Genomic DNA, 25,749 nt, shown 5'->3' on the forward strand with positions numbered 1-25,749 from the left:
CGGCGTGGGCTGGCAGTATCACAAGGATCGAAAAAAAGTTATTGTTTATCGCTACAGTTTGATAAGCAAAGCCTCCGGAGTCCACGACAATTCGCAGTCCGACAGCTGAATTCAATATGGCCAAAAGAAAGAGAGTAGAAATTGCTACCAACGGCCAAAGTGGTCAGGACCAGCCTCGCAAGGCCGTCAAGGCAGCAACATTGAGCTCCGAACTGCCCGAGAATGATCCAGGTGCCGTGACAATCCAGGTCGTTACGGGATCCTACCAGAGCGTGCTACATGGTTTTACTGTGACTCTACCTGCTAGCCCCCCAAGCGATCAGCAATCAGTAAAAGAAGATGCGCCGTCCACGCTTCGCTTTGCCGACACTTTTCTATTCCAAGCACATACCTCTGCAATCCGCACACTTGCGCTATCGCCGCCAACCAATACAGATTCCTCCCAACCGCAAACAGCATTCTTGGCTACTGGTGGCTCGGATGAACGTATAAACCTATACTCTATCTCCATGGCACCGCCAATGGTCAGCGAACGATATCCCTCGGTTTCTACTTTGGCGGGAAATAAAATCCTTGAAAATCCAAAGAATCGAGAGGTTGGAACTCTTCTCCACCATTCGTCCAGTATCACGACGCTTTACTTTCCGTCAAAGTCCAAATTGCTATCTGCAGCTGAAGACAACACTATATCTGTGACCAGAATCCGCGATTGGAATGTGGTTTCTACGGTCAAAGCACCGCAACCCAAAGCACAAGGCAGACCCACAGGAGATACAGCTCCTCCCGGAAGCGTGCCATGTGGTATCAATGATTTCGCCGTCCATCCGAGTATGAAACTGATGATAAGTGTTGGTCGCGGAGAAAGATGCATGAGACTCTGGAATTTGATGACTGGCAAAAAGGCGGGTGTATTGAATTTTGATAAGGACTTGCTACAGAGCGTCAAGGAGAGTAAGCGATCTACGGGAGAAGGACGCGGAATTGTTTGGGACAATTCCGGAGAAGAATTCGCTATTGCTTTCGAGTGGGGGGTGGTGATTTTCGGAATAGTAGGTTTCACATCGTCCGCATGTCAGTATTGACCGCTAACTCTTCGTGCAGGACTCAACGCCCAGATGCAAAGCCATTCCATCTCCGACGACCAAAGTGCAGAAAGTGAAATATGCTGATTTTAGCATAGACAAGGACGGCTCAAAGGAGCTACTTACGGTGTCTACGGATGACGGCAGGGTTCTATTCTACTCGACCAAAGGAACATCGACATCGTCTGATTCTTCGACAATACCTGACGCCCAACTTGTTGGCCAAGTGGGTGGCAAGGCTAGCGGTCTTCCGGGGCGCATTAAAGGATTCGAAATTCTCGACATGTCGAATTTTGACAAATGGAAAGGGTCATATTTGCTGGTGACGTCTGGGAGTGACGGAGTCATCCGTATCTGGTCTTTGAGAATCAAAGAAAATACTAGCGAGGGACTATCCTCAGCACTGCTCGACTCATATGAGACTGGCAACAGGATCACCTGCATGATTGCATTTGTCATGCAGAAGCCCCAGGATTTGGAGGCTATCAACGAGTCCGACTTGGGTTCGGACGAAGAGGAGGATGAGGCACCGGAGGAGTCCAGCGACAGCGATCAAGATTAGTCCTTAAATGTATGATATACCATAAAAGTCCTTTGCATGAATATACAATGATGGATCAACGAGAATAAAGCCTTTGACAGTACAAAAGAGTCATATTTAACGTGCCATGACTCAACGCCGAAGAATTGACAACCGGGCAAACATGTGTCAAACAAAAAAAATTTGCCTATCTTGGTACCGGATATCATACTCAATCAATCAAGTATGAGCAAAATGAGGAGTGACATGCGTTTCCAGGCGCAATTTTCGAGTAACGTAGGGTTAGTTAAGATGGAGTTGACTCTGTTGAGTCACACCTTCCTTGTTCGATATTGGGTAGCGCTAGCATGAATCGGGATTAGCCCTTCCAAGGTCGCCCGCCGTCGATAAATTACTCCCATTCCCCACTACACAAATTTATCATAGCAGCCGCCTCAGTATCTGCAACTTCCAACGAATACAACAGAACTCACATCACTGAAAAACCTCGCTATCGATTATCCTACAAAGAGCAGAAACTTGACTCCGATACTGACGGACGGCTCACTCGCAATCATGGCTACCAACGGCGACTTCTCAGACGAGGACTCGCAGCCCGGCTCGCCCCTCATGGGCCAGGAGCACGAGGACGACATTGAAGAGCAGGAGCCTCTCGACCAGGAGGAAGACCTCGAGAAGCCCTTGAAGTCCGCTCTCAAGAACAAGGATGCTGAACTTCCAGTGTACGAATACAAACGTCCAGAGCTCCCTGAGCAACCTGACCCAAACACCGTGGACTTCTCGACATTCACCCCCCTTACACCTGAGATTATTGCCCGCCAGGCTACGATCAATATTGGAACCATCGGTCACGTCGCTCACGGCAAATCGACAGTGGTCAAGGCTATTTCAGAAGTTCACACCATTCGTTTCAAGAACGAGCAGGAGCGAAACATTACCATCAAGTTGGGTTATGCCAACGCAAAGATCTACAAGTGTGACAACATCGAGTGTCCCAGACCTACCTGCTACAAGAGTTACAAGAGTGAAAAGGAAGTGGATCCTCCATGTGAGCGCGAGGGATGCAGCGGCACCTACCGCTTGTTGCGTCACGTTTCGTAAGTTCTTCCCTTGCGAACTTGATATTGGTGCCTGAATACTAACAGAGCTTCAAGCTTTGTTGACTGCCCTGGTCACGACATTCTCATGAGCACTATGTTGTCCGGTGCCGCTGTCATGGATGCAGCCCTCCTTCTCATTGCTGGAAACGAAACATGCCCCCAACCTCAGACCTCCGAGCACTTGGCTGCTATTGAAATTATGAAATTGAGTCACATCATCATCCTTCAAAATAAGGTCGACTTGATGCGCGAAGACGCTGCCCTATCACACTACCAGTCTATCTTGAAGTTCATTCGAGGAACTGTGGCAGATGGCTCGCCAATTATTCCAATTTCGGCACAGTTGAAATACAACATTGATGCTGTGAACGAGCATCTTGTGTCTCACATCCCTGTCCCTATCCGTGATTTCACTGCCGCTCCCCACATGATCATTATTCGTTCTTTCGATGTCAATAAACCTGGTGCTGGAATTGAAGAGCTCAATGGTGGTGTTGCTGGTGGTTCCATCTTGACTGGTGTTCTCAAGTTGGATGATGAGATTGAGATCAGGCCTGGTATTGTCACCAGAGATGAGAATGGCAAGGTTCAGTGCCGTCCCATTTTCTCTAAGGTTGTTTCCCTCTATGCCGAACGCAATGACCTCAAGTTCGCAGTCCCTGGTGGTTTGATTGGTGTCGGAACCCGTATCGATCCTACCCTTTGCCGTGCTGATCGTCTGCTCGGTTTCGTCCTTGGTCTCCGTGGCAAGCTTCCCGCCATCTACACTGAACTTGAAGTCAACTACTTCTTGTTACGTCGTTTGCTCGGTGTCAAGTCCGCTGACGGCAAGCAAGCCAAGGTTGCGAAGCTCTCCAAGAACGAAGTTCTAATGGTCAACATTGGTTCCACCGCCACCGGTGCCAAGGTTGTTGGTGTCAAGGCCGATGCTGCTAAGCTTGTCTTGACCAACCCTGCTTGTACCGAAATCGGTGAGAAGATTGCCATCAGTCGTCGTATCGAGAAGCACTGGCGTTTGATTGGTTGGGCCAACATTGTTGCGTAAGTCCTCTAGCCTCTGTCATTCTGATATCCGATTCTATCGTACTAACGATCTGCTAGTGGAAATACCCTTGAGCCAGTCCAGGACTAAGTATGTCATTTCATATCTATTTGACTGTACTTCCAAAAGCTTAGCATGTATCTACCAAGCAGTGGACTATCTGTCTGCCAAAATGCGAACAAAACACGAGCGAGCCGGCATCGATTCGAGGATGCTTACTCCTATTTCCCATCATCTTTTTAATGAAGGGAATCGAGAGCATAGCCAAAGAAAAATGGCTGATACTCCGATCTCTTTTTGATATCCCGTTGCATTTTCCATTTCTTTTCTCTATTTTCTGGTGGGAAATGTTCCTTTGGTGATTTTTACAACCTAGGGTTTCCTATTTCTTACTGGTTTGCATAGGAATAGAAGCATGATTCGAGATGGTTGTAGGTTATTTTTTTATGTGTTTAGATGACTCGTGGATGCAGAGATGATGATGACAATGAAATAGTTTAAAAGTTGCTAGTATTTCGAAAACAACATAACCACATAAGGATTCCTGAGATCGTACAGACTTGATGTCGAAGACTACAATGAAATACTGTTGAGAGACTTGTGAATGGAGGTCTGGGAGTACTCGGCTCACCTCACTTCGATTCTTGGATCTGACTACTTCACCAATAAAAATACCGTGGTCTTCAGAGAAATAAAAGTACAACATTCCACTAAGAACCATAATAATACCACAAAACTTTATAATCTGTATAATACACGAGAAACGGAATCAAATATGCTCTCCTTCAGGAACCATACTATCTACTCTCACCTTTCCGATAGCATTCAAAGAATCTACCAACTCAAATCCTTCTTTCCCTTAAGTCGCCGCCTCATAAGGATCTTCCGTCCAGTTCTCGTCCTCAATCTAGCCAAAAACCCATGTCGACGCTTCTGGACAAGTCGCGAGGGCCGGTATGTGGCACGCTTTCCGGCGAGTGAAGCGGAAGCCGAGAAGGAGCGGATTTGATTGAGGAGGGGCGTAAGGGTTGTTGTTGTTGTTGTTGCTGTGTTGGTGTTGCTGGGTGGTAGAATGGGTCGTTTAAGTGAGAAAGACGAGAAGAGAGAGGAGCTGTATGTTCGCGAGGATGAGGGTGAGGAGAGGAGCCATGGTGTTGGGCGTATTTGTGGCCTGGTGGGTGAAGTCAGTGAATCGGTTTAAGAGGATCTGTCTGGTCGTGCGGTAGAACGTCGACACGCAGTTCTAGTAGAGGTAGGCATACCGTATATTGTGTGCTATTCTTGAAGCCATTGTTGGCATGGCCGTCTTCGAAAACCTAAAGACCTGCATAATTGCAGGTTATGCGTGCGTGACTCGGATTGGAATGACTGGAAAGGAATCAGCTCAATTTACTCATGCGAAGAAAAAAATCTCCCGGGTTTGTTAGTAAGATACATACAAAAAAGACTGTCCCAATCAGCTCTTGTCAAAGATGGTGGTTCACGCAACGAAATATGCGAACGTTGTAGTAGCCCGCGGTGATTGGTTTTTGGATAGAACATTTCGAGGTTGCTCCGCTCGCCGCCCGCGGGACCCGGCAGAAAAAAAGTTTCGAGATGCGACTATTTAGAACTACGTTTGGTTAAATCATATACCTCTAATTCGTTTCTATTTGGTGTCGCTTTTCAAATTGGGCATTGCTTTTGGGATCCTTTGAACGTGGAAATACCCCTTCGACGCTTACATACCGAATCCTATCTACGACTTTCATACGACTTCCACAACAGCGACAACTCAAAACGAAATTGAAATAGAAGAGGAAGACAAGTACAAAGACAAAATGTCTTACGCCACTCCCAACCCCATTCCACCAACAACGATACTTACATCCCGCCCCATCTCCCAATCTGCCGCCCTCGACTTCCTCAAAGCCTACCTCGACCGCGCCGCCAATGACCCTTCCCTTCAACCCAGCGCTATGATCACCGAACATGGCCCAGCCTCACGCACAACAGCCGCCGCACCTAATCTCACACTGCACAATCTCAAACGCATCCAGGCCGGTCTTGCGGGCGAAATACTAGGTCGGGATTTATCATTGGTCACACCCACCGAGGCGGCAGCAGCAGCGCGAACACCAAAGAAGAGCAAAGGCGGCGAGAAAGGTGGTGAAGGACAAGAAGAGCAATGGGAGAATAAAGAACAGTGGGAATTGGAACAGGGACAGGGTCTGGGAGCTGATGAGGATGGCACTGAGTTGCTAAATACGACGACCGGGGAGGAGATTGAGGTGGATGAGGATGGGATGCCGATAGCTGGTGCGATCTCTAAAGAGGAGCGGAAGCGTAGAAAGAAGGAGAGGAGGGTTGCTGAGAAGAAGGCTAAGAGACAGCAGGCAAAGGAAGCCGGGGAGGAGGAGATGGAGATGAGTGAATAGACCGAAAGAACAAACTTGGGTGGTGTTGGTTACACTTTTTGATTGCATGGGTTGGATTCGGCGTTGGGATGTATATTTGAGTTTTCTTTAGCACATACCTTTTGGAGAGTAAGACCTCCTTGGTCCGGAGTTCATTCACGTGCCCGTACTTTTTGAACGGGAGAACACATAAGTGATAAAACAATTCAACTATTTTGCTGATACATCAGATGAAGAAAAAAAAGTAAACCGTACCGATCTAGAATTACAATTCCCTGTCCGCTGCCTTGACAGGCTTCTCGCTGTCTTCCGCCTTTTCAGTTCCCTTACCCTTCCATCCAAGCGCAGCCAGACGCTCCGTAAGAATGGGGTGGGAATAGTGGTAGCTGGCATACATCCAATCAGCATCCATGGTGCTGAGATTCTGGATTTGGAGCTTGAGGAGCGATTGCGCAAGGAGCTTTGACTGTCCAAGGTTGGCTGCAAAGGCATCTGTATAAAATAGTCAGAATAAAAGTATAACGGGCACATAGAATGTGAATGTTGGAGTACAAACCTGCTTCGAATTCAAACTTGCGACTGAGGATGTTCATCAAGAACTTCACGACAGCATCCATAGGTGCCAAGGCATCTGAAAAGAGCAAGAAACCAATCATGATCGGCTGCTCATTGTGGAAGCCGAATGATTGGAATAATGATTTGTTGTTGACGAATGCTGTGAACAACGCAAAGATATAGAGCATGTGAGCCTATTACATGTTAGTATTTATTCTCATATCTCACTCCGCGCGAAGACCTACCTGAGCAATTCCAAACAGCTTAGTAGTGTGCCCAAGCTTCCAGTGACCTAATTCGTGGCTGAGGACAGCAACGACCTCTTCAGGCTCGCTCTTCTCCATAAGAGTATCATAGATCACAATGTGCTTCTTCCATGGGAATCCAAAGAAATAGGCATTGCTATGGGCGCTTCGCTTACTGCCATCGATAGAGTAAATATCATGCAAGGGGAATTTGAGCTTTTGAGCGAGTTCTTCAACGCCAGTTTTGATGGGACCAGGCTCCAAAGGCGAAAGTTTGTTGAACATGGGCAAGATAACAATCGGGTAAATTGTGATGGCGAAGACCTGGACGACGATGCTAAACATCCAGAGGTAGTAGAAGAATTCATTACCAGTCTTCTGGATGATCTTAAGCACCGCGGCCATAATGGGACCACCCAAAGCAATACCAAGAGCCTGGCCCTTCAACATATCCGTAATCCATAGTCCAATGGTCTGCTTGTTGAAGCCGAACTTTTCTTCAAGGACAAAAGTGCTGTAGTACGAGATGGGGAGCGACAAGACAGTAGTCAAAATGTTGAAAGCGAAGAAGAAGAGCATCGTATGTCCAATTTCACCCTGTGACCAGGCCGGGAAGTAACGAACGAGCCATACGCCAGTCAATGCCCATATTTTCGGCAAGAAGTCGTAGTAGATGAAAATCAAGTTCTGGAGCTGACCATAGATGCCGGAAAAGAAACCGAATTTTGCTTTTGCGCGACCGTATGTCTAGGGGAATATTGAATGTCAATTATTCGAAGTTATCCAGATAGATCAATGACGTATGAGCTAAAGGTATTACCTGACTATCCTCGAAGACCTTTTCTGTGATTTCCCCTTCTAGGACCTTTGGAGGCTTGGTATTCTGGAGAACACGATATTGGCGTAGTGAGAGGAAGCTTTCGAATACATATTGACCCAGGGAAAAGCCAACCAACACCGTCTTCCACGGGAAGAGCGGGCGGTCCAGGAACCGGGCGAGCGCCTACATACCAATCATCAGTTAGAACATTTCTTTGAAGATATTCAAATAAATTCATTGGGCGGTACCTGAAGTAGGTTGTTGATCATGATTCCCACAAGAGAGAAACCACGATTTGTCACTATCTTGTTTGTGTTCTGAAAAGGACTTCGTGTCAAGTTAAACATGCCAGGAACATGCCGGTATGCGGGTTGCTTGATACTGCCGCACATCTCCGCCTTTATGTTATATGCAAACATTGCAAATCAAATTAGCCCTAAGTCTACGGGAATTGATAACATGAGTCTAGGATGCTTTCTCTTGCTAATTATGGTCATGTATCGTCTATCGAATATTGTAGTTCGTCAGAACCTTTAACCCAGGTATCATGTTATCTTCATCATTCGTCCTCTTCTTCATCGTCGTCGTCATCTTCGTCATCTTCATCGTCATCCTCATCGCCATCTTCATCTTCATCTTCATCTTCTTCGTCATCGTCGCCACCCTCAACCTTGAGGCCATAGTCATCTTCAAAGTCCTTCAGAGGCTTCACCGTGGGCTTGAAGCCTGCAGATTCGAATCCATTCTTGATTGACTAGACAGAAGCAAAATTAGCGATATTTAACTAAAGGCATAGTTGTGTTGTCAGAACTCACCTCTTCCATCACTGGTGCACATGTCACAACGAGACTCGAAGTTTCTGGCTTGAAAAGGGGCAAGATATGTTCTTTTAATGCCTGCTTGATATCTTCGACAGGAATTTCTCTGACTTTCTTCAGGATCTTTTCCTTGTAGTCGCTCGGTAGAAGGCGAACCACTTGGCGAATAAAACTTCCTGAAGCAGCGCTTGCCATAGTTGCCTGCTCATTTGCAAAACTGACCACGATACTGCTGATTGCACCCTCCAACATTAGGGGATCAAACTCGACGAAACCGTTGAGGTATTCTTCGACGATCTTCTTGCTAGATTCAAACGCTTTGTAGGCATTAGGAGAGCGATAAACATCAAAGTTTACCGTCCCAAGGTCGATATTATACCCGAAATTGGTGCCGTACGCAAGCCCGGTGCCACGAACAGCTACCCACAGCGGGCCTTCAACGGCATTCATATATGCAATGGCGACCAATAATGCTGGTAGACTTGGATGATCGTGCGAGTCAAGGCCTTTAGCAGTAGCGTAGGCGAATGAAGAATCGATCGTTGACATGGGAACGACGTAAGATAGATTTCCTAGACTCTTTCCGGCCTCGCTAAGTAGAGCTCGCCTGTTAGTGATCGATCGAAGATCCTCCTTGGTGTCAAGCCCCTCAACGAAATGTTTCCATGAAGATACCGGTGCATGTAATTTCTTCAGATCGGCGATGACAAGGACCCTGAAATTTGAGAATTGAAACATGCATTTTCGAAGCTCCTCCATCTGTGAGATGACAGTCTCGGGTTGGGCTAGCAAAAGCTTCTTTATGCGTTTCAGGTAACGAGCTTTCACCAGCGTGCTGCGTGCTCGAACGATAGATTCAGGTGCAAAATGAGTCATGAAAAATACTGCAGCTAGCATGTCATCACCGCTTCGCTTTGCATCTGGAACATCTGCAAGTAGTCGCGTCGTAATAGCTTTCAGCCTTTCCACATCGAATATAGAGTTCCATGTGAGCTCTTTGAGCCATGCAATTGCCGTAGCATACTTTTCTACCTCAACCTGAAAGATAACACGAAGCATCTCCGCATTACCCAAGTCTCGTGCCCCTTCCATAGAATATCCAACCGTGTCTCTTTCAAGCTCAACAATGACCTGTTCAAACGATATTGTCTCTCCATTTCGCTGGATAGGGCTATTGAAATATGCGTCGGTATATACGGCCAACAAAGGACGGAGCTGAACCGGTACTGTCTCTGCGGAAATAAGAAGAGAAAGCTGAACAAAATTGCTTTCAATATGTTCGAAATGGATGAAAAGAGGAGAGTCCATATTATCAGCGTCAATGAGCGATTGCAGTTCATTATCCGGTCGGCCAGATCGTAGCGCAGATCCAGACTTCGCTGTTGTTGTCGTGACAAAGTGAATCGAATCAGTCGCCGGCACTTTAAAACTCTTCAATAGGTCCGTTGGGATTGGCTTGTCATTTTCTGCCATTGCAGAGTCCAATTTTTCTTGCAGTTCCTTAAGCCCCTTTTCCCCGAGTTGCTTTCGTCGTGCTGCCAGTCTTGCTTTTTCATCGGCTTTTAGCTTTTTGGCAAGCTTCGCTGATGGAATACCCAAAATAGATACATGCTTAGCGTCGGCTATCCATTTTTTGATAAATGCCTTCCATTGATCTTCAGTCCAATTTTCCAATGCCTCGTACTCTTTTAAGCTTGCAATGTCTAGCAATGTCGATCCATCTTTCCTGCCATACAAGAAATCGGAGATGACATATTCGGCAAAAGATATCGCAGAGCCTTCTGTTGAAAACTTCCAGCTACGCTTCTGACGTTGGATACATTCAGATATGTAGTTCATATCCAAAGGTCGGTCCATGGCTTCATGCAAGATCTCGAAGAACCTCTTTTCGACTTGCTGGAGTTTCTCTGTCGCTACGCTGGTCAAAGTAAATTTGATCTCAATATCAGGCCTATCTTCTGTAGAGAAGTAGACGGCACTTGCAACCTGTTCCTTCTCGACCAGCGTGTTTTCAAGAATCGTAGCCGATGAGCCAGCAAGATATAAGAGCACCACGTTCAGTGCGCCACCTATAAAAATAAGTCATGTGTTCAAAAGCGGGAAGAGTAGATAGCTTACCTTGAATCGAGTCTGTGCAATCTGGACCCAGGAATCTAATTTCTATCTCTCCGGATGATTCATCTTCCTCGGGAAATTCTACTTCCTTGACGATCGATTCTTTGATCGGTGGCGTCCTTTCGGATTCAATCCAAGGGCGTTTGAATGGGGCATCTGGTCGAGGGATGATATCCAGAATTGTATCCTCGAATGCATCTAGTTTCTTCAATAAATCATCATGATCAACCTCTCCTGTGATGATCAGACAAAGGTTTTTGGGCTGGTACATCTCGCGGTGAAAAGCACGTATCCTATCAGCGGTGAGTGACCGTAGTTGTTCCATCATGCCACCAGTTTCGTATCGGAAGCCAACACCTTCAGGATAGATTAGACGCCGGGCTTGAAGATCGATCAACTCGCCTTGGTTGTTCTGAATGGCTTGCATTTCCGAATACACGACACCTGCATCATTTCCTGTTCCATCAATGTGGTGTACTTCTGTGTAGCACCCCGCATCGGTCAATGTTGGAGCAATGACATGTTCAAGGTATACCGGAAGGATCTCGGAAAATCCAGCCCATCCGGCTGTGTCAAGTGTGTACGCGGTGTGATCCGTAGCAGTCCAGGCATTGGTATTGGAGTAGAACCTTGTAGCCAGTTTGTCAAGGAATCCTTTATAGCGGTAGTTTCGAGAGCCCATAAAGCATAGGTGTTCTAGAGTATGTGGAGAACCAGAGTCGTCATGAATCTCGGTCGCAAGGACGAAATATCCAGCTACCTTGGGTCCTTTGTGATCAACGGTCACGACCCTCATGCCCGTTCTTTCGGATTCATACTGTGTAAATTCATTGACAGAGTAGTCCGGTTTGAATTTTTGTAGCTGCCGGAAGTGACTCTTCTGAGAAGCCGCCATGTTGAGGGGAATCTGCGAAGGTGATGGTAGAGCTTGGAGGTAGCTCAAGAAAAGCGCGTACTTGTAAAATGTCTTTCTATAAATCGATAGTCAATATCAACCACTATTTGTTGTTCTGAAAGCGACTATCAAGAGCGGTGAAGATTGTATAACAAAGGCACGTACCTAGAAAACACCGCCAGCGTTCACGAAACTAATCGGTCAGGCAGAGAAAGCTGTCGGATCTGATATTCTTGCAGGTCTTAGAAGATGTAAGCTCGGTGAATGCTTTTGGCAGATCTAAAAACAGCCAGGTTTGCTGCGGAAGACTAAAAACAGTCTAATGAGCTCAATTTCATGGATAATAGAGCTAGGTAGGTAGAGTGGACTAACATTCGAAAAATATATTTCCAAAGCAATTTTCACCCCGCTGAGTCAACGAAAGTCCTCAGAGATATTTGAAGCTCAGCAGACAGAGCTTTGACATGAACACAGCAGACCCCTCAGATTTTCGTTCCTCTAGACTGATATTTCCTGTCAAGTCAAGCTTCTGTTGGTTCAGAATGTTGAGGGAAGATGCTTCCCCGATGCTGCTGTGGATTGTGGGGGAAGTGACGCCAAGTCACATGGGAAAGCCGCGGAGCCAAATCCTAAGCTGCCCAAGTTGTCCTCTTCGACCAACAACCAGATGTTTTTTTTCTTCAATACCAATCCAACGCCTGCTCAGTTGAGATATGCCATCTTGAGATTATTCCCATGAAATTTGCCTGATCCCAACTGCATCGCTTGGCTCGCCATTGACCAACATTACGGACTCCCTCGATGTTGCCTTCGTCATACCTTCGGAGCTCTCTATTAATTCGGTGACACCGTAAACAATGCCCTCCACAGTGATTCAGGACGACGTCAGCAAGTCCCTGCTCGATTTTGTAGCAGACGGCAAATACCCCGACTCTGAAGATGTTATATCTGCCAATGTCACCCCTGATTTCCTTCCGAAAGGACTACAAGATATTTCAGTCGCCCGCGCACAGATAGAAGTAAGTTCCGGTAGCGCCAAGTTCCTAACTACAGCTAACGACCCATTTTCTCCAGGATGAAATCAATTCACTTAGCCGAGATACAGCTTCGGACGTTGATGGATGGATGTCTCAAGCTCGCCAGCTGCGTGCAGACATTGAGCGATCTCGAGAAACTGCACGTAATATCGTCGCCCAACACGAACGAACCCAGCCTCTGCATGCCCAGGTCAAAGATGCCGCTGCGAAAGTGCAGCTGATGAATACCGAACTCGCTTTCAATGAAGGAGTTACACATGTTCTGGAAGAGGTTCAGAAATTTAATGCCCATATTTCCAACGGCCGAAAAGCTGTTGAAGGGGAACAGATCAATGAGTCCATTACGTCTCTCGAAGCCGCAGAGAATTTTGTTCGAAGCTCGGACATGTCGAGATATAGCAATGTTGCAAGCTTAGTGCAAGGGATGCTATCCTCTTTGCGAAATGATATTGCCAATTTGTTACTGTCATGTTGGAGTCGTCAGGTCCGATTAGATAAGAATGAGCTGGAAATCCGTCCGAAAGACGACACAGGTAAGTCTGGCGCCCACAAATGTGTAAACCAGGCAATGAACGTCTAACAAAGATATCAGAGCAGTCCGCGCTATCGAACCTTATAACATCATTATCTCGTCTTGACATGTTTGACGCAGTGAAAACTTCATTTCAGCAAGGGCTTTTGGATAACATAATTCAGCCAATTCTTATGCTGAAGAATCCAGGACAGAGCCGTGGTGTATCTATAGATGACAATGGTGTCCGTGTGGGCGAGCCTTCATCCTCTTCAATATCCGACGTTATCGACCGCATTCTTTCAGTCCTTCATTATCTACAAGAAACCCTTCCAGCATCAATGTCGAAGTCAGTGGCGGAAGTAATTATACCAAAAACATCATCCATGCTGAGTGGGTATTGGCTCTCTCCTAGTATTCCGCTCAACTTGATGGATGTCCAAGATTTCGAGAGCACCTTGATTCGAGTGACTGAATTTACCGGTTCGATTGAAAGTCTTGGGTGGAAAGGTCAAGAAGAGCTCGTTTCGTGGGTCAATCAATTTCCTCGACTTTGGCTTACCCGTCGAAGAGTGGATTCCTTGGACCAAGTCCGTAGGATTCTTGTTCAAAGTAAGGGTACTACGAAGAAAGTACAAAGAGTTGAAAAAGAAGTTGTCACGAACACGGATGATGTCCTTCTGGATACTGGTGTGACGGATGACTGGGATGCTAATTGGGGCAATGAAAGCGAAGGAGAAGCCGAAGAATCCCCCCAAGCTACGGTGACAACTGGTCCAAAAGCAGATGACGAGGATGACGTCGATGCCTGGGGGCTGGGAGAGGAGGAAGAGGAGGATAATGCGAAAGCAAATGAGGATGAACAGGACGAAGATGCCTGGGGCTGGGGTGACGACGTCGATGAAGAGCCTGGCACTGAAACCCACAAACCTGCTAGCGAGGCTCAGCCCTCATTCGACAAACAACACAAGGCTCCCGCAGCGGAGAAACACGCAGCAACTAAGGAGATCACATTGACGGAACATTATACGATCACCGACATTCCGGACTCGGTGATTGCTTTAATTCAACAACAGGTTACAGATTCTGCGTCATTGGCGACCCCAGAGTTAGTCATCGGAGATCAAAAGTACAATGATAATTTACTGACAAGTAATCTTAGATTTTCTGCGAGCCGTGTTTCGGCTTCAGGAAACGGCTTATTAGCATTGCCGACCTTGATAATAGCCATGTTTAAAGCAATTGCCTCTTCATTTTACTCTCTGAAAATGAACGCCGGTCACATCTACTTATATAACGACAGCTTATATCTTGCCGAACAAGTTCGCAACCTCATGGAAGAACACCAACTTACTAGACTTACGGCCGATGTGGAAGGCTTGGAACGATTTGGAAAACTTTCTTATAGCAAGGAAATGCAAATGCAACGGACAGTTGTCACCGACTTGCTAGATGGAATTCAGGGCTTCGTCCAATGCTCGGAGCAGCCATTCCTACGAGAATGCGAGAATGCTATTGACGCAACAGTCGATCGAATTCGCAGCATTTTCAATGAGTGGCAACCAATCTTGTCTCATTCAGCGCTTCTCCAGGCCATGGGTTCTCTCCTGTCATCGGTCATTAACAAAGTGACTATAGACATTGAGGACCTGCCCGACATCTCAGAGGCAGAATCTCAGACATTAGTCACCTTTTGCAACAAACTCTCGACGCTGGAAGACATCTTCATTCCTGAGCCAGGTGTTGGTGCGACTTCTATGGCGGCAGTCTATGTTCGAAACTGGTTGAAATTCCAGTATCTTATAAATATATTGGAAAGCTCACTAGCGGACATCAAGTTCTTATGGACAGAAGGAGAGCTGCATCTGGAGTTCACTGCTGAGGAGGTCGTTGAGTTGATAACGGCCCTTTTTGCGGAATCTGACCACCGGCGAAGGACTATTTCTGAGATTACGCGAACACATCGATGATGTTGAGATATATCTGAGGTAGTGAAGAATTTGGTGCACAGATTATATACATAGAATCTACTCCTTAGACAACCGGCTTCTACATTATACAGAACACTCGATTTGATAATATTCATCTATAAAATTGGTGACTAAGCAACCAATACCCTAGTGGGGCTCAGCGCAAAGTGCCGTTTGGGCTGCCGTAATTTTTTTGATTCTTGCTTCAAGCTTTTGTATGCGCCGTTCCTTACGAGTTTGCTGTTCAGAACAATTTTTATCTACCAAAAATGGATGTAGACGCTTCAATCTCGTCGCAGGCAAGCCAGAGACAGGTGCGCTTGCACCTTACTACCAGAGATGGCGATATCGCTCTGCCAGAGAGCACTGGGCCAATTCTTGTTCCAACTGGTAAGTACTTGAATCTTTGAACTTTTTTCTCGACGTTCATGAACCGAGATTCCTGACTTTTGATTATTCTGTTTTATATAGGCCTACGAAGATATGCGCTATCAACTTTGGTGAACAACCTCCTCAGCAATGACAAACCAATCCCACTCGAATTTCTTGTGAACGGCACATATCTACGAACCTCTATCGACGAGTACTTGACGGCAAATGGAATATCTGCGGAAACGACGCTTGAGGTTGAATATGTGCGAGCCCTTATACCGCCACTACATATTGCATCTTTCCTACATGACGATTGGGTTAGCTCCGTCGACGTCTTGTCGGCTACGTCTGTGACTGGTGGACAGAATGTGGCGGCCGGACAAGAAAGAATTCTCTCTGGTAGCTACGACGGTCTTTTGCGAATGTGGAACATGTCCTCACAGACTATTGCCGTTTCGCCGGATGCTTCTGAGGGGGGACATACGGCTTCAATTAAGACAGCAAAGTTCATCTCGCCTACACAGCTTGCTTCAGCGGGTATTGATCGAACTGTTCGAGTATGGAAGTATGCTGAAGAGGAAGATGGGTCTTTGGCTCGCATTACACCTCAATTGGAACTGTATGGACATAAATCCGGCATTGAGTCTCTCGCTGTACATTCTCCTTCGAATCGCGTGCTATCTGCATCAGCAGACCATACCGTCGGATTCTGGTCGACCCGCAAATCGGATGCTCCTACTGCTCCCGCAGAATTATTGCCTTCCAGCGTTGCAAGGAGCTCCAAACGGAGAAAGCTGAACTCATCCGTTAGCACCCCCCAACGCGGCCCTCTTGCACTTTTATCGTCGCATACCGGCCCGGTTTCTGCAGCCATCTTTGACGCAAAGGATTCCACTGTCGGTTACTCCGCATCTTGGGATCACTCCCTTCGCACATGGGATTTGGTCACGTCAGCTCTTGTCGATACTCGCTCTACTTCGCATCCACTTCTATCTCTTGAACATCTCCCTGAACTCCATCTCTTGGCAGCTGGTACTTCCGCTCGACACATTACTCTTATAGATCCACGTGCCTCTGCAACTTCTGTTTCGGTTATGACTCTACGCGGCCACACCAATGCCGTCGTGACGCTTGCCCGTGACCCTAACAGCAGTTATGGACTTATCAGTGGTAGTCACGACGGCACATGTCGTATCTGGGACGTCAGGTCAACCACAACTGATAAAGAGGGCGTTGTCGGAAAGGATATCTACTCTATACCTCGCAAGAGTCTCGAAGAGTCGGGACGGGAAGGCTCGAAACGAATAGGTGGAGACGGTATCAAAGTGTTTGGTGTATGTTGGGATCGGTCCGTGGGTATTGTGAGCGCTGGTGAAGACAAGAGGATACAAATCAATCGTGGGGAGGGTGTTTTACAGGCGGACTCTTCGAAGTAGGAGTTGACAGGCAGTCTTGTTTTTACCTTGGCATAGCGGATGAGAAGTATGGAAAAGTTTTATGTCGACAGATTCTTTTTGTTTACGTTTTCATTGAAAGATGAGACGTATCATAGAGATTTCCCTTTCGTAGGTACTTTATGTGAACTAATGTACAAAGTATTGTTTCAAGCAAATAACGCCTTTCCTGTGCTGTACTCAAACATAGTAAACCGCATTAAAGTTTTCTCTCGGCAGAGTTGAGTTTGTACGCGGTTTTGATCTGACATAAAACGTCAGTAAAAGTACAACATCAACCTCCAGAGAGAGAATGAGACGTACCTGACTGCGAGTATTCTGTCCTCTCACAGGCAAGCCCAACGCATGCCTCCTGCCGCGATATGTACCCGTATCCCTCAACCGCTTGATATCATCCAAAATTTGTCGGCGCAAGTCATTCTCGATCTTCATTTCGGATAGTGCGGCTGTGATGTCGAGGACTTGTTGATTCTGTAGATCGCCTATTTTGGCGGTTGGGTGGATGTGGAAGCGGGCGAGGAGGCGGGAGGAGACGTTGTTGCCGATTCCGAAGAAGGTTTGGAGAGATTTCTGTGAGATGTTAGAATCTTCTGATCACAATTCAGGGTCTTGGGAGGCTGGTGGTGTGCTGTTCGGCTTGCCTTGACGAGATTCCGCTCAGGGAAATTTACTCCCAGGATGAAGACCTATGCATCGGCATTCAGTGAGCGAATTTTGCATATAAGAACGTTTTATTGTCAATATGTGGGAGTGACTTACCATTTTGATTGCTCACTCCGAACAATATTTATTGATCGCAATTGATCGAGTCCTCCGGCTTTCAATATGCTTGCCAAAGATTCAGGATGATTTGCGATGCCGGAACAAATTATTTTCGATGTTGTAGTTTGCTTGGCATTGAGTGTCAGAGAAAAGCCAATCAGAGCGCTTAGTCTAGGACTCAGGTGGGTCTAGCCTTCCCCATTCGGACCTACTCCGCATGTAAGACTAAGCTGGCCTTTTGAAACCGACGAGCAACTCTTGACTTTCTGTTTACGACTGCAGATTCGAAATTGAGGCTTCGACGTATCAATAAATATCTGTGATTCATCATGCAGTTTAAGAGCCTTCTCTTTTCCTTCCTTTTGACCTTGACCTTCGGGTTTGTCCTCCTCGCCCAGGCCGAGGACGCTCCCCGCGGGCCCAAGATCACCAACAAGGTAAGAGGGACGATTGATACTCGTTGACACTGATGCTTGAATGCAGTACTGATGCTCTCGCAAGGTCTACTTCGACATTGAACAGGATGGTCAGCCTCTCGGTCGCATCGTCTTCGGACTGTACGGAAAGACTGTTCCATTGGTAAGTCGTGCCTTTCATCGAACAACGTAGCACACATGTTAATGGTCCCCATCACAGACCGCTGAGAACTTCCGGTATGCTTCCATCCGATGACCGCTTATAGATTTTCGAACATATTCCCCTGACAGCGTTCTAGTGCTCTTGCTACTGGCGAGAAGGGCTTCGGATATGAGGGCTCTACCTTCCACCGTGTTATCAAGGACTTTATGATCCAGGGTGGTGACTTCACCAAGGGTGACGGTATGATCGTTCAGCATTGGTACTCTTTTAGGTTAGATTACTCACTCCTGCTCAGGCACTGGCGGCAAGTCAATCTATGGTGCAAAGTTCGCCGATGAGAACTTCAAGCTCCGTCACACCAAAAAGGGTCTTCTTAGTAGGTCACCATTCTCAATTCTAATTCTGCGTGTTCCAAAACTAATCCATCCAGGCATGGCCAACGCTGGAAAGGACACCAACGGATCCCAGTTTTTCATCACTACTGTTGTCACAAGGTTCGTTCAAAGTCTCTTCTGCCGAGTGGATACGAAAGCTAACTAGATGCTTTTAGCTGGCTTGATGGCCGCCACGTCGTCTTCGGTGAAGTTATCGAGGGCTACGACGTCGTGGAGAAGATTGAGAACACTCAAAAGAAGAAGGGCAGCGACCAACCTCTTTCCCCGATCACCATCGCCAAGAGCGGCGAGCTGTTGATGGATGAAGGTAGCCACTCGGAGCTTTAATCCCCTTTACTCGAAGCTTCCAGTTTGTTTAGTGTTGTTTTTTTTGAGTCAAAGTTACTGTGTGGGAATCGCTGATTACCTGTCTTTTTAAAAAGAACTATTCGGTGAGGCTGAGTTCGTTCCTGGCCTCGATGATGTCGAATCGCCGAAAACTTCATCGACACCATCAACACCATCGAAACCAATGTCCCCACAACAACTTCTTATCCAAGGAATCAGTCAGAACGTATCGATTACAGGCTTCTCTGGTCTGGCGGTTATCGGTGTGATTGTAGGGGTTGTCCTGTATATGGCAAAGAGAAAGCGAGTCTATGCCGAGTTAGATGAGAAGCATCAGTCATAGACCGAATTGGACTTTTTATCCCAGAACACCTGGAATTTTGTCTTTCGTGTCGCATCCTTGGATCTAGTGACCAGTTTCCAACTTTCTAGGCGATCTATCAAGAAACTATGTAGATCGATCAATCACATGCTAGAATAGAACAGGTCGTGTGACGGCGTAAGATCTTCTTGAGCAGTACTCAACGTTGTGAGGAAGACATAGCGATAGCGCAATGGTATGTAATACGGCAGGAAAAGAGGATCAATATGGGATGAGATCGGACTCACGTAGTCAGTCTGATAAGCTTACGCGGTGGATAAGAAGCACAGGAGGAAGGTGGGCACTGACAAAGGAAGGAGCGATTGGCTGTCCCAGGCCTTTCCCTTTTTGATTTTTTTTTCTCTCTCTGCTCTGTTGGGGCCACTTCCTTCCCTGCCAACCTGACTAAGGGCGCCTAACCCCTTTCGGCCTGTTTGCCACACTCCTTTTCTGCCCTCTCTATTTCATCTTCTCCTTCGCTCTCTCTATCTCAGCTACAAAAATAAAAATCTATCTTTTGACATCTCTCCTCTCTCAAAACTTTTTCTCTTGTTTTGAATTACCCATTAATTCTCTTTTCTTCATCCCTTTTCTTCCTCTAATCTTTTCTCGTTTCTCTCATCGCATAGACTTTTTAGACCTCGTTTTTCCAGCGCAGGGTCTTTTCGTGTCTTGTTTTAACCGATCGGCAGACAAAAGAATCAACTTTCTAGAGCAACAAGACCTTCAAACTGATTGTCGCTCTCTTTTTCGCTAACGATCCAAACCGTTTCGAATTTCGATCTTTCCTTCGTTGTAGTTTCACTGAGACTATTAACGATTGCTCCTCAAGTACGAACCGAAAAAATTAGGATTTACTACAGAATCAATTTCCTGACCGTACGGCCATCTATCTTTGGACATTCGCAATCTGTCTGAGATCATTTCTGACTTTGAACTTGTTCAGCTCGAAAATTTCATCCAACATGGCCGACAGCTTGAAGATTCAGAACCTCTCCCTCAACGACTCCCAGCACGCTCCTAACGGACCACCTGCGGCAAACGGACGTTCTGCTTATATCCCGCCACACCTTCGCGGACGCCCTGGCCCCGCCCCTGGTCCCGCTCCCGGTCCTAGCCCTATGGATGGCGCTGGTGTTGCTGGTCCTCCAGGCCCTACTCCTGCTGGTGCTTGGGGAAATGCGTACGTAATAACCTGATTTCTATCGCACTCTCCAAACACTTGTCCACATTAGCTAACACATATCAGTCCTCGTGGTCCCCCTCGCCAGAACTACAACAACTATCGTGAAAACAATGCAAATGCAAATGGTAATGCTGGCTGGACCCAGGATGGCAAACGTCCTACTTTCGACCCAAATGCTTACGGAAACCCAGGACATGGACCCTCAGGAAGCTACAGCGGTGGCGGTGGCGCCCCCGGCGGCGGTCATGCTCGCGGCTCTGGTGACGGACAGTGGCGCGACGGAAAACACATTCCTGGACCTGCTAATGCCCGTCTGGAGCGTGAGTTGTTCGGCGTACCCAACGACCCTTCGAAGCAGCAGACTGGTATCAACTTTGCCAACTACGATGACATCCCCGTCGAGGCCTCTGGTCAAAACGTGCCCGAGCCCGTTAACACATTCACCAACCCACCTTTGGACGACCATCTGATTGCCAACATCGGTCTGGCCCACTACACCGTCCCCACTCCCGTCCAGAAGTACTCCATTCCTATCGTCATGAATGGCCGTGATTTGATGGCTTGTGCCCAGACTGGTTCTGGAAAGACTGGTGGTTTCCTCTTCCCCATCCTTTCTCAAGCATTCCAGACCGGCCCTTCTGCTGCTCCACAAGCAGCAGCCGGCGGAAACTTCTACGGTCGCCAGCGCAAGGCTTACCCTACCTCTCTTATCCTGGCTCCCACTCGTGAGTTGGTGTCTCAGATTTACGATGAGGCTCGCAAGTTCGCCTACCGTTCCTGGGTTCGCCCTTGTGTCGTCTACGGCGGTGCAGACATCGGTTCTCAGCTTCGTCAGATCGAACGTGGCTGTGACTTGCTCGTTGCTACTCCCGGTCGTCTTGTCGACTTGATTGAGCGCGGCCGCATTTCCCTCACCAACATCAAGTACTTGGTTCTTGACGAGGCTGATCGTATGTTGGACATGGGTTTCGAGCCTCAGATTCGTCGTATCGTTGAGGGCGAAGACATGCCTCAAGTCAACGACCGCCAGACACTCATGTTCTCCGCCACTTTCCCTCGTGACATCCAGATGCTCGCTCGTGACTTCTTGAAGGACTATGTTTTCCTTTCCGTCGGTCGTGTCGGTTCCACCTCCGAGAACATCACCCAGCGTATCGAGTACGTTGAAGACGGTGACAAGCGCTCCGTGCTCTTGGACATTCTCCACACTCACGGTAGCACCGGTCTTACCCTCATTTTCGTTGAGACCAAACGTATGGCCGACTCTCTCTGCGACTTTCTCATCAACCAGAACTTCCCAGCCACTGCCATTCACGGTGATCGTACTCAGCGTGAGCGTGAGAGGGCCTTGGAGATGTTCCGTAACGCACGTTGCCCCATCTTGGTTGCCACTGCTGTCGCAGCCCGTGGTCTCGATATCCCCAACGTCACCCACGTTGTCAACTACGACTTGCCCACTGACATTGACGACTATGTCCACCGTATTGGTCGTACCGGTCGTGCTGGTAACACTGGTATCGCAACCGCATTCTTTAACCGTGGTAACCGTGGTGTCGTCCGCGATCTCATCGATCTTCTCAAGGAAGCTAACCAGGAGGTGCCTTCCTTCCTCGAGAACATTGCTCGTGAAGGTAGTGGATATGGTGGCCGTGGCGGTCGTGGTGGTCGCGGCCGTGGTTCCAACGCTACTCGTGATGTCCGTCGCACAGGCGGTGGCATGGGTGGAGTTCCATCTTACGGTGGTAGCGGTGGTGGATTCGGTGGCAACGCTGGCTACAGCGGCGGAGCTGCTGCTAACTGGGGTGGAAGCAGCGGTGGCTACAGCGGCGGCGGCGGCGGKGCTCCCTCCTACGGCGGTGGTGGTTACGGAGGCGGCGGCTACGGCAACCCCTCTGCCGGCCCAACAGGTCCATCTTCCTGGTGGTAAATCAACTGTGAGCTCTCGACGAGGCCTTCACGATCTGCCTTTCTTCTCCTTCGTACTTTTTGGCGGATAACGTCAGATCACCATTCCCCTTGAGCTTTTTCTACTCTTGGGGCCGGCTTTGTCACGACTGCAACGATTCTCGTCTTTTACATTATGTTTCCGCTTTGTATCGGTTATCGATTTTTACATGCGATTTTACTTTTCTGTTTTTCGTTACCGCTTCACTAGAAGTGTGCATGTGATGCGTCCCGGTGCTGTTCATGGGCTCGCGCGAAGTGCTCGACAGCATCTACCGGCATTGCATGGTCATTATAGACAGCGTTGTTTTTGTTTATTCCCGCTTTTCATCAGATACCCCGGATTGCTCGACTTTTTCAGGAGGCAAACAGTGCGCGATGCGTTGAACAAGACTTCTCTTTTCATTATTCGACAGATCGTGCATTACAAGATAGATCTCTTGTGTTCGGTATCTAAGGGCGGGATTCACTGAATTTGTGTTCCATTTCATGAAGGCTCTTTCTCGAAGCTCTGCAACTCATCTAATGATTTCTCCATACTATTGAGGACTTTTTCTTTCTGGGTCTCATCAGGGACGGCGTCGCTTTCTGATAAACGAGATTTCTAGAAAAGGGAAGGTTTAATGTGCCATGTTCGATCAGAGATCATTCTGCTCCTGTGCAGATGGAGTTGCTATTAGACGGGCTTTTCTTTGCATTGCATATGGCGTTGGCTGAGCTTCTGCTTTATGGAGATAGGTTCTCTACAATGGGCCCAAGAGGAGGTTAACAATGTCTGGACTTTCTTTCCTTGTGTTAGCATTTTCTCTTTTCTCTTCTACGGGCTTGTGGGGAATGGGCTTCGGGCAGGTTTGGCTGGCGCTTTCTGTTTTCACGCAGTGGAAGCATAGATGTCATTATCATCATCGTGTTTTTTCTCTTGCAAGCATCGTTTACTTGCAGGGTATGACCGGACACGACGCCATGACAAAGTATTGTATTCGCAGGGCTTGAAAGAGCTCTCAAATAGTTTCAAAAAAAAGTTATTCTGCGTTCTATTGATCTTGGTTCAACCTTGTAGTTGTAGTTCTACGTAGTCCAACATTGGGGAACTTCAATTCAAGCCAGCTTATCGAGAGCTCACGTGCGCACTCTTACATCTCCGTGGTGACCATGGTTCCTGCCTTGAATCCATGCAGTTTCCCACATTCAACTTGAGCTTCAAAACTTGAAATCTTCAACGGAATCAACATGATGATTCATGCTCGGAACGCGAAATGTATGAGGCTATCTGGATTGCAGCACAGTGCTCTTTAATAGTCGGTTTTGCAGCGCATACACGGCATGAGCAATGTGGTGGTGACTATACATTACTGCGGCGCAGGAGGGAGCCCTGTCAACACCAGCTAATGGTCTGATCAAGCTAATTATCATTCGGCGGTTGTTGCTTGTTGGGGTCGGGGGCAAGAACCATGTGTACTCGTCTTGAACATCCAGTGAGGCATGTCCAACCTGTTGTTTAGTCTGGCAATCAATATTTGATGTCTCGAACGTCTGCTCACCACCTACAACGATAATTGTACCATTTCATATCAACCACGTCAAAGGCAGTACATATGGTTTGACATGGGCTCCATGAAATCATTCTTCAAATGCAGTGTGCAATTCGGCACATGGATCGGACAATATAGAAAGAATGATCATGCCCATAGAACATTATCCAAACCTACACAACCAAAATGTCGTAGGAACCAATACCCTTGCCATTGCTGTAGAGGTATATGTGCTTCGATGTTGCAGGACTAGTGGTAGGGTTAGAATTGAAAACGAAAGCGAGAGCAAAACAAAAAAAAGAAAGTCTCTCTGGGGAATCCAGGGTTTTCTGAGGAAATATATGTAGTGTATTAATGGTATGCTTCCACCACATTAGACTTAAATCAAAACCGAATGTCCTTACCACTAGACTAAGAACCCTTGATGAATGACACTTCCAGACTCTTCCCTATATAGGAGAGTTGTGGACCTCAGATCGCTTTGACGCTCGTCGGTTGCTGGAGCGCATCGCTAAAGGACGTAGATTCCTTTAATGTTGGTGTAGATGTATATAGCCGGATGGAACCCGACATACGCCGTTAGGTGGAGGAAGCAATGCGAACAATGGACAAATTAATTGGGTCATCTGTCCCAAGGTACATGTTTTGCTTTTATCATATCCAATGATATTTTGTTTTGCCGAGTCTGACAGAGGTTGACCATGTACGCTTCTCTAGTCGTCTTGTTAAACCCCTATATCATATCAGCGCGAAATTGTTTTATAGTTGCTGCAGAACGCGGATGGAAACTCCTATCCGAGAGCCAAAGTCTCGTCTGTAGATCCTTATTTTTCTATTCACGTTTATGCCTGTCGGATTGTTATAATGTGCAATGAAGACGGATTCATAAATGAGGATCTTGTCGCTGTCTGAGAAGAGTTCTCCGCCCAGAATACAACAAAATTTTGGAGATAAAGGATTCGGCTTGAGATCGGTTTTCATGGCGGCATGGGAGGCTTTCATTCATTTCGGGAAATTCTCCTTCTACTTTCAGCAAAGAAGGGCTGACTCTGGATGGGGACGATAATACCAGTATGGGAAGATGTTGAGTCAAACGGTAGTGATGCGACAAGGTCGCCGAACCCCTAACTCGCATCACCCTGTTCCTTCACGATTCCATGCTGGACGATGCTATGGAAACGACTCGTCAGCAACATCACGAATTAGAGCCAACACTGCTTCTTTTTTACGATAAATCTGGGAAGAATAAAGGTCACCAGGCATGCCCAGAATGACGAGCAAATTAGGCTCACGACTTACTCGATAGAATACTCACCAGGAAACGAAGTAGAGATCCACACTGAGACATTAGAGTATGGAGAGACCGAGCTGTACTCAGAGAGATCACCGGAAAAAATAAGGTGCATGGTGTTGATGATGACGCTAGATGGAAAGATGTACCGGTGCTAATTATCCACTAGGGGCTTTCGTCTACGCAATAATCTAAGTCTTCAATATGGGTAAAGAGTCGATAGACATGAAGGTTTATGGTGATTCAGAGTCAATGAGGATTTAGGAACAAGCTCGACTTCAAGGCTGTGACTTGGTCTGTTGTTCCGACATCTTCTTTCAAATGAACTCGGATACGTACTTCGTGAGGGAGACGTGCTGTATCGAGAGTCTGAAAGCCTTTAAATGCTGAGCAAGTTGCTGAATCAGCCTCGAGTATGT

The 25,749-nt window shown here is 47.2% G+C and overlaps 10 protein-coding genes across 10 annotated transcripts; 7 read left to right on the forward strand and 3 right to left on the reverse strand.

Annotated features, from left to right (window-relative positions):
* Positions 1–116: 116 nt before the first annotated feature.
* BHQ10_002990 (uncharacterized protein) lies at positions 117–1,644 on the forward strand (the record flags this gene model as incomplete). The annotated part of the gene is made up of 2 exons (XM_040875196.1): positions 117–1,049; positions 1,102–1,644. 2 exons carry the CDS (start codon positions 117–119, stop codon positions 1,642–1,644), a joined length of 1,476 nt encoding a protein of 491 aa, XP_040731494.1.
* Positions 1,645–2,178: 534 nt separating this feature from the next.
* On the forward strand, positions 2,179–3,855 carry BHQ10_002991 (uncharacterized protein; the record flags this gene model as incomplete). Its single annotated transcript, XM_040875197.1, has 3 exons — positions 2,179–2,720; positions 2,778–3,764; positions 3,825–3,855. The coding sequence occupies 3 exons, from the start codon at positions 2,179–2,181 to the stop codon at positions 3,853–3,855; spliced, it is 1,560 nt and encodes a 519-aa protein (XP_040731495.1).
* A 1,730-nt stretch (positions 3,856–5,585) lies between these two features.
* BHQ10_002992 (uncharacterized protein) lies at positions 5,586–6,182 on the forward strand (the record flags this gene model as incomplete). Its single annotated transcript, XM_040875198.1, has 1 exon — positions 5,586–6,182. The coding sequence occupies one exon, from the start codon at positions 5,586–5,588 to the stop codon at positions 6,180–6,182; it is 597 nt and encodes a 198-aa protein (XP_040731496.1).
* Positions 6,183–6,426: 244 nt separating this feature from the next.
* Positions 6,427–8,200, reverse strand: BHQ10_002993 (uncharacterized protein; the record flags this gene model as incomplete). The annotated part of the gene is made up of 5 exons (XM_040875199.1): positions 6,427–6,653; positions 6,718–6,910; positions 6,962–7,708; positions 7,782–7,964; positions 8,030–8,200. 5 exons carry the CDS (start codon positions 8,198–8,200, stop codon positions 6,427–6,429), a joined length of 1,521 nt encoding a protein of 506 aa, XP_040731497.1.
* Positions 8,201–8,340: 140 nt separating this feature from the next.
* On the reverse strand, positions 8,341–11,609 carry BHQ10_002994 (uncharacterized protein; the record flags this gene model as incomplete). Its single annotated transcript, XM_040875200.1, has 3 exons — positions 8,341–8,535; positions 8,597–10,668; positions 10,718–11,609. The coding sequence occupies 3 exons, from the start codon at positions 11,607–11,609 to the stop codon at positions 8,341–8,343; spliced, it is 3,159 nt and encodes a 1,052-aa protein (XP_040731498.1).
* Positions 11,610–12,466: 857 nt separating this feature from the next.
* Positions 12,467–15,127, forward strand: BHQ10_002995 (uncharacterized protein; the record flags this gene model as incomplete). The annotated part of the gene is made up of 3 exons (XM_040875201.1): positions 12,467–12,628; positions 12,684–13,179; positions 13,239–15,127. 3 exons carry the CDS (start codon positions 12,467–12,469, stop codon positions 15,125–15,127), a joined length of 2,547 nt encoding a protein of 848 aa, XP_040731499.1.
* Positions 15,128–15,396: 269 nt separating this feature from the next.
* Positions 15,397–16,935, forward strand: BHQ10_002996 (uncharacterized protein; the record flags this gene model as incomplete). Its single annotated transcript, XM_040875202.1, has 2 exons — positions 15,397–15,517; positions 15,599–16,935. The coding sequence occupies 2 exons, from the start codon at positions 15,397–15,399 to the stop codon at positions 16,933–16,935; spliced, it is 1,458 nt and encodes a 485-aa protein (XP_040731500.1).
* A 217-nt stretch (positions 16,936–17,152) lies between these two features.
* Positions 17,153–17,715, reverse strand: BHQ10_002997 (uncharacterized protein; the record flags this gene model as incomplete). The annotated part of the gene is made up of 3 exons (XM_040875203.1): positions 17,153–17,197; positions 17,257–17,523; positions 17,713–17,715. 3 exons carry the CDS (start codon positions 17,713–17,715, stop codon positions 17,153–17,155), a joined length of 315 nt encoding a protein of 104 aa, XP_040731501.1.
* A 329-nt stretch (positions 17,716–18,044) lies between these two features.
* Positions 18,045–19,016, forward strand: BHQ10_002998 (uncharacterized protein; the record flags this gene model as incomplete). Its single annotated transcript, XM_040875204.1, has 7 exons — positions 18,045–18,152; positions 18,217–18,294; positions 18,352–18,368; positions 18,431–18,534; positions 18,590–18,670; positions 18,725–18,788; positions 18,845–19,016. 7 exons carry the CDS (start codon positions 18,045–18,047, stop codon positions 19,014–19,016), a joined length of 624 nt encoding a protein of 207 aa, XP_040731502.1.
* Positions 19,017–20,342: 1,326 nt separating this feature from the next.
* BHQ10_002999 (uncharacterized protein) lies at positions 20,343–22,490 on the forward strand (the record flags this gene model as incomplete). Its single annotated transcript, XM_040875205.1, has 2 exons — positions 20,343–20,560; positions 20,627–22,490. The coding sequence occupies 2 exons, from the start codon at positions 20,343–20,345 to the stop codon at positions 22,488–22,490; spliced, it is 2,082 nt and encodes a 693-aa protein (XP_040731503.1).
* Between the last annotated feature and the right edge of the window lie 3,259 nt (positions 22,491–25,749).

The sequence above is a fragment of the Talaromyces amestolkiae genome, assembly GCF_001896365.1.
Source record: "Talaromyces amestolkiae strain CIB chromosome Unknown scaffold4.1, whole genome shotgun sequence".
NCBI classification, from domain to species: Eukaryota; Fungi; Ascomycota; class Eurotiomycetes; order Eurotiales; family Trichocomaceae; genus Talaromyces; species Talaromyces amestolkiae.